The 11,178-nt window shown below is 31.5% G+C and overlaps 2 protein-coding genes across 2 annotated transcripts in view; one reads left to right on the top strand and one right to left on the bottom strand.

Annotated features, from left to right (window-relative positions):
* LOC116027033 (ATP-dependent DNA helicase PIF1-like) overlaps positions 1–1,978 on the top strand; it is a 4,650-nt gene extending 2,672 nt beyond the window's left edge. Inside the window, exons 2-3 of the mRNA XM_031268461.1 lie at positions 1,216–1,234; positions 1,348–1,978. Coding sequence (XP_031124321.1) covers positions 1,216–1,234; positions 1,348–1,978 — 650 coding nt within the window. The remainder of the gene's footprint in view (positions 1–1,215; positions 1,235–1,347) is intronic.
* A 5,464-nt stretch (positions 1,979–7,442) lies between these two features.
* On the bottom strand, positions 7,443–9,453 carry LOC116027032 (thaumatin-like protein 1). Its single transcript, XM_031268460.1, has 3 exons — positions 9,384–9,453; positions 8,381–8,762; positions 7,443–7,731 (listed from the first exon to the last, which is right to left on the bottom strand). Exons 1-3 carry the CDS (start codon positions 9,451–9,453, stop codon positions 7,443–7,445), a joined length of 741 nt encoding a protein of 246 aa, XP_031124320.1.
* Between the last annotated feature and the right edge of the window lie 1,725 nt (positions 9,454–11,178).

Raw genomic sequence — 11,178 nt, 5'->3', positions numbered from 1 at the left:
ATATATATATATATATATATATATATATATATATATATATATATATATATATATATATATATATATATATATATATATATATATATATGTGTGTGTGTGTGTGTGTGTGTTATGAAGCATTGAAGCCTGTAGGGTTTCCCATTTTTCTTTAGAGCGCAGTCGCGACATCTTATATATTTTATCTTGCACCAAAATCATTAACGGGGATGGTATGTCGTTTACGGCGAGGTTGAGCGATATAGGCATGGATTAAAGATATGGGTTCGTAGAGTTACAGATATGAGTGTAATAGAAGTAGAGAAATGGAGGTAGGAGTAGAGAGGGAGAGATGTGCAGCTGGGAGATCCAAAATGAAGACTACGGATGCATCATCTTATATTTGATTTTTATTATATATATATATATATATATATATATATATATATATATATATATATATATATATATATATATATATATATATATATATATAATACATATATTACAGATATAATGGTGTGTCCGTATATATTTTATATATATATAAAATACATATATATTAATAATTGTGTGTCCGTATATGTAGTTTATACATATATACGCTAAAATTTTATACTACAATGTGTGTAAAATATTTCATGTAATTTTTTAAGATAATGTTTCCAAAGTATATAATTGTTAAGTAATAAGTATAATATTGTAGTATACTTGCTTATTTTACATAATGGTCTTTCACAATGCAGAAAACAACAGCACAGACAATGAACATCATGTGTTGCCAACAAGAGCACCACATCATGTGCAACCCACGGATCCTTACGTATTTGGCATGTTTGAGAACTCTATAAATACGACATTGACCATTTTGAATAATAGTAAGTATTTCACATGAGTAGAACAACCTTTTTCGAATGACTCTTGACAAATATATTTTATTTTTAGTAATTTTATGTATGGTAGTTATATATAATAATTTGTACCCACAACTCATTAATTTGCAGGTGGTAACTTAATAAAGTCCAATATTAGTTCTAACACGCCACTATCCCAATGGGGCAGCTGCAACAAAGGTAATAATAGAACCTCGCATTTTTAAATAAACTGTTTACAAAATTAGTTATTAACATGATATTAGGTGTAGCATAATTTGACTCATTTTATTTTCGCTTTTTTAATTTGATTTTGTTGATCCTCATTTATTTTTTTGCTTTGGGTTTTGTCTAATTGGAAATGTAGGTTCAAGACGTAATAGCACGTATACATTGCCATTAAAAGACTTGACTAATGGTTAGTTATCATTTAGTTCAAAATTAACCATTATAATTGAGATGTTATCTTTAAATCACTTTTGTGCAACCTTTATATTAGTGCAATCAACTTGGAGAGTTTGCAAAATGAATATATGACCGATCTCCATGTTGCTGAAAGCCGGACATACCTAAGTTGCGACATGGTGTGTAAGGCAGATTCAAATAATGGCATCCTATCGGATATGCACACTCCAGAATTCCTTACTGGATTAAAAGCATCTGGCATTCATAATCATGCTTTAACTCTTAAAGTGGGATCTCCAGTCATGTTGTTGAGAAATATAGATCACGCAATGGGACTTTGCAATGGCACAAGGCTTATTATCACTAGATTATCAGAGCATGTTATCGAGGCAAAAATTGTCGCTGGTCATAACGCTGGACAAATTGTCTTGATACCAAGGATGGCAATGACGCCAACAAATACAAGGCTTCCATTCAAATTTCAAAGAAGACAATTTTCGTTAGTGTTGGCATATGCGATGACCATTAACAAAAGCCAGGGTCAAACATTAAAGCATGTTGGGTTACTCTTAAAGAAACATGTTTTTGTTCATGGCCAATTATATGTTGCTGCTTCACGGGTTAGTAACCCTAAAGGGTTTAGAATCTTAATATCAAATGATGATGCAGAGAGTAACAATTATACTACGAATGTTGTGTACCATGAGGTTTTCAATAATTTGTAAACATGTAGTATAAATTTCTTTTTGCAGTAGTTTAGTAAGTACATTGTATGAATGTTGTGTACCATTAATGTTGTGTATCAGGAAGGTTGCGAATTTTTAATTGTTGTGTAATACTTAATAATATTTAATCATATGTACCATGAACTTTTTAATAATTGTTGAATATTGATAATCATAATTTTCTTTTAATATACGTTTGCCATGCATGGAGTCCAAAGCAAATTAGTTATGCAACATAGTACAGTTAAACACAGCGGTGCAACGCACGGGTACAATACTAGTACTTGTTAAATAAATATATAACATTATTTTGTAGTATAACTTTGATATTTAATTACAAGATATTGTAAAAAGAAAACAATGAACAATGTAGTGAATATAATCTACAATTTTAATAAGAGACAATAATGTTAGGCACTTAACGGGAACTAAAAAAAAAAGTTGGTATAATAGTCTGCTATCAAATATTGTACTTTGTGTTCTTCTTATTGTGCACCCTCCAATTAAATTCCTAATCTATCATAATCTTTTAAAATTGTACCAAATTATTTCCGTTAAATACAACATTTGCCGTTTGCAATAGCAGTGGCAATTTTGTAGATTAGCTTAAATTTGATGACAATTTAATTTGTTCTTCTTCAAAGAAATAGATTAGGGCAGCAAACTAAAGTCTCCACAGACCAGACCACGGACCAAGCATCTCCTCCGAATTACTGATTTCTTCTCGAATTCACTGGTGGGAATAATCATATTCTGAATTGCTGCAGAGAGCTCATTAATATTTGATGGTATTACTTTGTCTCTTTATGTGTAGATGATAAGTATGTTGAAACTCCTTTTTCTTTCTCCATTCACAATCTATTCTTTTTTTGAAAAACATTCACAATATATTCTGTATTATTTGTCATGGTTATATGTATGAAAATAATATGCAAAGCTGTGAGCATAAATATAATATGTGCAGTCCAACTATCAGCTTAGACTTTTAGTTGAGATGGAGCACATGCTTTAATTAAATACATGTGTTGTTTAGGATAGATCCTTTTTTTCCCGATACATGTTTGCACTTGAAAGAAGATATAGATATAATTTGTTTGAGTTGTTGATGGTGCTTGGTGATATTTGTGGCTTAAAGCACATCTAAGCCATCATGATCTGATGTTGGCTGTCAACTTTAAGTTGTGAAATCGTGAGAAAGAATCAATTACAAAGTGCTGCTCAAGTAAGTTGTACCTTGTTTGAAGTCATATATGATGGTTGTGTAAGGGCAATGAATATCAAGCTTATCCAAATTACTCTATTCAGTATTTATCATGATATCAGTTGACTGCATAAACATATTATTGTGTTTAAAGACTCTAGGCTTGTGTTCAGGTGGAAATTGAAGCTCCAAGATGTTTGAGAGTTGATAAAACTCAACCGTACCCTTTCTTTGAAAGAGAGCACAGCCCAACTGGCTTAGTTGAGACTTTTTGATGTATCATAGTACTCTTATGAGCTTCTATATATTATTGTATTTATGTTTTTCTTTTCCTTTATTTAGATTTATGACTAACTTTAAAAAGACATGTTTTGGATTAAAAAGGCATGTTGTTTCGGATTATCTTTTGAGAATATAACTGATCTGAGATGATGAAATCTCATAATCTTGATCCTAAAAACTTTGTCAGTGGAAAGTAGTATATGTGTAACTGTTAACTCCTATCGTAAGGATATTGGATGTTGTGGGTAGTGGCAAATTTATTAAGCTGTAATAAGAATATGGTGGAAGTGTATGTATCATTAAACCCTAAATTTATTTTTTTTTATTTTTTTTATAAAATATGTTTTTAATTATTGGGATTTCTTGTCTTTCTAGATTGCAGAGAGAGAACTTATTGTGAAATCAATTCCAGATTGTTCTTACATTTTAAGATTGAAAATGTTTCCCAAGTTTTATAAGAAAGAGAAGATACTTTAATTAAGATTATGATTTATTTAAATGTATTTGTGAAGAGCTGAGCATGTGATTGGAACTGGAAGATGAGTACAAATACTTAAAGAAATAAGCTTTACAAGTTAAATTCATTGTTTGGCTGTGGGAAGTGACCAATTCAATCAATTATCTAAAGATTTGAAGTGTGTGTATGTGTATTAGAATACATCATTGACTGAACATATGGGTTAGAATACCTATTAACCCTTCTATTAGAAGAAGCATAAAAGTTGGGATTTATGGCTCTAAGAATTTTTCCTCAAAACAAAAATGAATTTTGCCTTAAAAAAAATGGCTCTAGGAATTTATTTTGAGTTGTTTAGTACTTTGTAGTTTACTAGAAACTAGAAAGGTTCCAAACAATCATGTAGTATACAATTTTTCCAAATTCAGAAGCTAAAGAAATTTCTACAATTGCTATTATCCCTGCATCAATTGATTCGGTATGCAAAAAAAGTTTTACACACTAATTCAATATTGTATACTTAATATTAATTTTTGTAATGATGACAACTTAGCTTGTAGATTCAACCTCTTTTGGATAAAAGGGAAAATCAATTTGAAGCATCATAACAAAAACATATGGCACATTGGATGCAGTCATTGTATAAGAAAGGTTTATGCAGAAAGTGACAAACAATTTCAAAAACTGCAGTGGTAACACCACGATTAGTAGCAATGTTTATATACACTTTATTTAGAACGAGATAATTATCAATTTAATCATTATAAAAAAAATGCAACAACGGTAATCTAAAAATCATAATAGGTGTAAATTGGACGTAGAAATTATTGATAGGAGTGGATCTCTTGATGCTTCCGTGTTTGGAAAATATGTTGAAGTGTTTGGAAAATATGTTGAACAACTATTATTCTTAACCAGCAAACAAGTTATGCAATTGGAACAACAGGTACTACTCTTCTTCCAACCACAAATATTCATGTTTAACATTAAATTTAACTTATGATTAACTACATATGCATCTTGCAGGGTCAACGACTAAGAATTCCACATATCAATAACCCCGATCTCAATCTTATACACAACAAAGGCAAAAACACGGTATCATATACCATAATATCATTGCACAAATCATTCTCATTCACTACCACCAGTAAACAAGATGCAATAAAGATACAAACGGCAAAAAGAAAACTCAACTTCACTTAAAATGGAGAAGATGAAGACAATTTTACTTACTTCAGTTATAATTTCGTTATTTTTAATTTCTTTATCTTTTATTAAAATATAAGAGATTTTAACATTTTCTCTCTTTCATTATTATATAACTACTTTAACGAATCAATGAACACTAATTTAAAAATATGCATTATGCATCGGTTTAATCACGCAAACGCGCGTGTGATAACTAGTTAATTAATAAATTTGAAGGTAAGGATTCTTTGTATTGTAGAAAATATAGATAATATAACTAATGAAATTATATCTCTTTTTAAATTTTTTAATAATGCTTTTTTTTAATAAAGACATTGTAGACATCGAATTATAAATTAAAGAAATGCAAATGTATTATTTTTTTCTTTTTGTTGTAACTACTAATTTATTTAATTTAATAAGAGAAATAGGATGGAGTGGTTACTTTTATTTAAATAAGGGAAAATGGCACTTTTTCCCCCTATGTTATGTGCATATAGCACTTTTTCCCCCTATGTTATTAAAGTGGCTATTTTTCTCCCTGAAATGTTAAATTGGCATTTTTACCCTTAAAAATAATTATTTCATTTATTTTTCTTCTCCAAACACTGTTCGGTTCGAATTTAACCAAACATTGTAGCAATCATACCGAAATAGTATGGACGGTTCTAGTTACGATTCAGAACCGAAAAATAATAAAATTAAATAATTGTTGAACCGTAAAATGGAACTGAACCACAGTCATATATAGTGAAAATGATCAAACACTTATTTTGATAAATCAGTACGGTTCGATTCCAATTTCGATTTTGAACCGCCAATCAAAACTTATTTATTTATTTATTTTTAATTTTATTTCTTATTTAAAAATAGTCTAAATTCAACAATTATTTTATTTTATTTTTTCGTTTCTGAATCGTAACCGTAACCGTCCATACTATTTAAGTTCAATTGCTACAGTGTTCGATTAGGTTCGTATCGAAACGTGATCTTCCATACATATTAGTAATACTTGCTTGGAGAATAAAAATAAATGAAATAATTATTTAAGGGTAAAAATGTCAATTTAACATTACAGGGGAGAAAACTACCACTTTTAAAATAACTGAGGGGGAAAAATTGCCACTTTAATAACACAGGGGGAAAAAGTGCTATATGCACATAACACAGGGGGAAAAAGTGTCATTTTCCCTTTAAATAATATACTCTAACATATTCGTAGTATATGTTCAACAATTATGCCAACTTTGATTGGGATGAGGTTCGAACCTAAGACCTTTCTTATAGAAATTAATGGGTAAGTTAAAAGTTAACGGAATATTAGCGGAAAAGATAATATTTAACAGAAAACTTAACGGATAATCATATAATTAAGGATAAATTAGAAAATCTCAAATAAAAATAAGAATCTAAACAATCTGAACCATCAATTTGACTTAATAATTTGATCGTCAATTTTTCTGCCCATTATAGGCCTAACTTTTTTTTGGCTCTTATTAGTATAGTAGAAGTAGATTTTTTGGCTCTTATTAGTATAGTAGATAGATACTCCGTAATCAATTCATCCGTAATTAGTATTATATTTTCCCTCATATATAAGTAACTAGTTATCACACACGCGTTGCGTGATTAAACCAATGCCCAATGCGTATTTTTAAATTAGTGTTCTTTAATTGGTTAAAGTAGTCATATAGTAATGAGAGAGAAAAAATGCTAAATTAATAAAAATCAAAGAAATAGTCTCGATGCTTATATATTTTAATAAAACATAACGAAATTGTAAATAGCTAAATTGCAACTAAAATAAGTAAAAACAAATAAACCGCTTACATGGGAGCAAATGGCGTGTCATCATTTAAAATCCATGTGTAATTGTATTTGTGATCAAGTACTTTATAGTTCGTCCGGACAGGTTTGACAATGACATTTGAGATGATGTACCATTTGTTGGTTTGTAAAGTGATATCATACATTCCAATGTCATTATCAAACACTATTAATTGAACCTGAGTTCCTTGCATTTAGATATAGCATTTACAATGATGTTGGTGGTGAATGAGAGCATCTTCATAATAATAATAATAAATTAATAATGATAAAAATAAAATAATAATAATAATGAGAGAAAAATTTTACTATTTACTTACTGTTTCATCATCAAGTACGATGAGCATATACTTTTTCTCAAGCGTTCCAATATCATTTTTTGGTTCGTTTTTCTTAATGACATGAATTCTTAATGTCAAATAAGTTATCCATTCAACATTATTCATCACAAATTTGTTATCTAACACACTAAAGGCGGACATAATTCATCAACATTATTACCCAATTCATGGGCAGAAGGTGATCTTGTAATTGGTTTCACCTGTGTTGCATGTAAAAGTGCTTGTTTGGTCATCATAAGCATAACTATAGGCCTCGGGGCAAAGTCCCTTGAAAATTCTTGAATAATCTGTGGGCGGACAGGTCGCCGGAGTACCATAAGCTCCGGTGCAACAATATTGAGGTTGATTGAATGCCACACATGCACTTTTACAACCCACCACCGCGCCGGTACTGTCCGGAACCGCCAATTCCGACGGGCATTTCGCGTTCACGTCAATCGGGCAAGACGTCGACCTGCAACAAATATTATATCAATGATCAGGGTTCATATTATATTGTGAATTGTGATTAAAAAATTATATATTTTATACTTGAAAATTAACAATTTTTTATAAGAGTTAATGCCATCTAAGATCCTATAAGTATAGTGGTTTAGTCCAAAACTTTTAAATTAACCATCTGTGGTCCTTCTATTTTCAAATTGTTACCCGTCCATGGTCCTTCAACTTTCAAAATTTAACCACCCGCCATCCTATTGGAAGGGTCACAGGTGGTTAAAATTTGATAGTTAAAGGACGATCGATTGTTAACTTGGACAACGGATAGTAACAATTTGAAAGTCGAAGGATCACGGGTATTCAATTTTAGGACTAAATCTAACAAAATCACTATACTCGAAGGTATTAACTCTTCCGATAATTATAAACACATAACATGAAGAACATAAATTGTTAATTGCATGTATAAAATATGTTAACTGCTGGCGCATAACATATTCTACACCTGCAATTAATCGTTTATGTGTCTGTAATTACCATATAATATATTTTTAATTTGTTTAAAGTACAAAAACAATTAAGTTCAAATATATAATTTGAAAGTTATTTTAGGATCAGTGTTTATAATGCAAGGTAGATGTTAGTCAATGGTATAATTTGCCTACTTGCAATTGGCGGTGTCGGGGACTATGGAGACAGGCAAGTTGAATCCGTCGACGAGGCTCACATCGTAGAAGTCTTGGTTTTGCCAACCGCCTAAGGTGAATTCTACTAGGCTTGCCGGAGGGATTGCGCCGGCGCCGTTGCACGCCAATTGGCCGGAACCGCAATCGGCGGTCTTGCAGGAGAATTTACCGGCTTGGTCGGTGGAGCACTGGGTTCTGGCCCAAATGCGACCAGTCCATTGAGGGGCTACGTTGAAGGAATTCGATGCGCCTTGTGCCAATTCAAATCCGGTCGGAGTTTGTTGGCCGCCTCCGGTCAATGTCGCCGGCCATATTGTGTACGGACAATTATTTGTGATTGTGAACTTTGCCGAATCAACTCCTACAAAACCAAAATTTTGAGACAATATTGCACCCCCCAACAAAAAAAACCAAACATTTGCAACTATAAATTTAACCCTAAACATAAGTGTCCTTCACCCCCCGTTTTGACGATTATGAGATGAGACAAATCTCGAGATGTGTTGCGCTTCAGTGAGATTCTACTAAAACTGAGGTTCAAAATTAGGTATTTGTTGGGTCACTATACCAACACTCAACTTTTCGACGCCTAAGCTATGTCCCAGGGCTAAAATTTGCAACTATGTTGTACTAATGTATTACAATTTAAAATAACAGAATAAATAATTTAAAAAAGGCTTAAGCCCTAAACATGAGGGCATTGCGAGAGGAGGTAAATTTCAGATGTGAGGCATTTCGTCCCAAGGCTAAGATCCTCCCCCATCGAGGAGGTTTGAATCCAGGCGAGACATTTTACTCCAAGGCTGAGATCCTCTCTTATTGAGGATTCGAATTCGAGTATTTTTTAGATCACTACATCACACTCAACTTTCGACCATTGAGCTATGATGTAGAGGCTAAAATTTGCAACTACGTTGTACTAATGTATTACATTTTGAACATAAAAGACATAATAAATAATTTAAAAAGGGAAGCAATTAACCATTCTGACCGAAGAGAAGGGCAAAGATGGTGGCAAGCACCAAGAAGGAGAAAGCTACTAGGGACTCCATTTCCTATATCTTTCGAGCAAACTTGATTATTATTAGAAATGCATATATGATATGGACGAATATATGTAAGGTTATAAAATGAAAGAAATCTCGCCTATTGACAGTAGTTATATTTCCATATCAAGACTAGGAAATTGAATAATTTAATTTCCTATTTAGGAAAAAAAAGTATGGTAGAAATAATTTTTTTCCCTTTTTATGCTCATTTTTTCTGAGTATTATTGACTCTATTAGAATGTGTATCTGTTTTATACTTTCTCTATCTGTTATAATAAAAAGAGTAAATACCCCACCACCGGAATTCAAAGAGAGCCACATATGCGTGCTATCTGACTATCTGAGCACAAGATTCTTGACACCTTTTTATGCTCATAAAAATTAACGAGTGAATCATTATTTTTTTTAACACAAAAATCACAATATATTTCATTAGTTTCTCATCACGTCATTACACAATGCTTGGGAAATAAAAGAAGGATTGATATCAAACCAAAATCGACTCCCAACAAACAAATTAACATCCCTAACTAACAAATGATGAGCCAAAATATTAGCAGAACACTTTACAAAACAAAGAGAAACATTTGAAAACATAGACAAGAAAGTAGTTATATAACGGAGAAACTAAGTAACCCATATATAAGGTGAAATATTGGTACGCTGCATATTAGTAAGAACCTGCTGGGCATCTGTTTCAACTATTATACCATCATAATTGTGGTCCTTTAACCAATTTAAAGCCTCCCAATAGCCAATTACAATATAATAAAGGCATGTCATGTCTTTGTGAATATATATTAAATAAAAATAATTACGAAAAAACAAAATGATTTGTGGGGTATAAGTCACATAGAAAAGACTAGTAATAATATAATAAAAGTCCTAACATGACTAGAAATGGGTTTGTGTAACCAAAGCAATGTTAAGTGTGTATTTTTCAACTTATTGAAGCACAAAGTCGACTAAGGCAAAAACTCACAACCTCCTATAAGAGGGAGCAACTTGGTGTCAGTGGACCACAAGGTCCAAGTTCCTTGTCACTTTATGTATTGTACATTCACAAATACTTTTCAATTTCGTCATCCTTCTTGATAATTCGTTTTCCTTTTTAAGTCGTTAACAAAATTGAGTATAATAATATGTATATTATGCTTACTTTCTTATACACTTACAAATTCATTCTAATTTATATATTTCTATTAATATGCATCAGGGACAGTACGTGCGATCGTGCGATTGTATCTGTGTCGTCCGATTGGATTAATCTACCGGTGACGATTGCAATTCGCGCATGTTAAGTTGAGGGTGTTATGGTAATTTTAGTATCTATATTACGTGAATTGAAATGGTGCATTTTAGTACATGCTGTAGTGCATTTTAATACATGCTGTGGTGCGTTTTATTACGTATGTTGGTACATTAACTGTGTTGTGGAATGGTGTGTTTTAATCCATCATCTGGTACATTTTCATACGTAGAATGGTGTGTAACTGTGTTGTGAAATGGTGTGTTTTAATCCGTCCTCTGGTACATTTTAGCACGTAGAATGGTGTGTATTTTAACACATATTTTCTAATAAGTGTAAAAGTGCATATTTATAATCTGGGACAGAGATTTTTAATAAGTGGAATTGTATATTTAACATACGTTGTGGTGCATTTTAATACGTAGAATGATGCATATTTTAGCACATGTTTTCTAATATGTGTAAATAGTGCATGTTTA

Source organism: Ipomoea triloba, chromosome 8, assembly GCF_003576645.1.
Source record: "Ipomoea triloba cultivar NCNSP0323 chromosome 8, ASM357664v1".
Lineage (NCBI taxonomy): Eukaryota > Viridiplantae > Streptophyta > Magnoliopsida > Solanales > Convolvulaceae > Ipomoea > Ipomoea triloba.
The sequence above is the reverse complement of the archived record's forward strand: the minus strand, read 5'-3'. Positions and strand labels throughout refer to the sequence as shown.

Bases quoted from the DNA above. Each gene is read 5' to 3' on its own strand.
- LOC116027032 (XM_031268460.1), bottom strand. From the start codon at position 9,453: ATGGAGTCCCTAGTAGCTTTCTCCTTCTTGGTGCTTGCCACCATCTTT. The intron at 8,763-9,383 runs GTTAATTGCTTC...TTGGTTTTGTAG, and splicing joins CCTTCTCTTCGGTCAGAATG to GAGTTGATTCGGCAAAGTTC. The intron at 7,732-8,380 runs GTAGGCAAATTA...TATTTGTTGCAG, and splicing joins CCCGACACCGCCAATTGCAA to GTCGACGTCTTGCCCGATTG.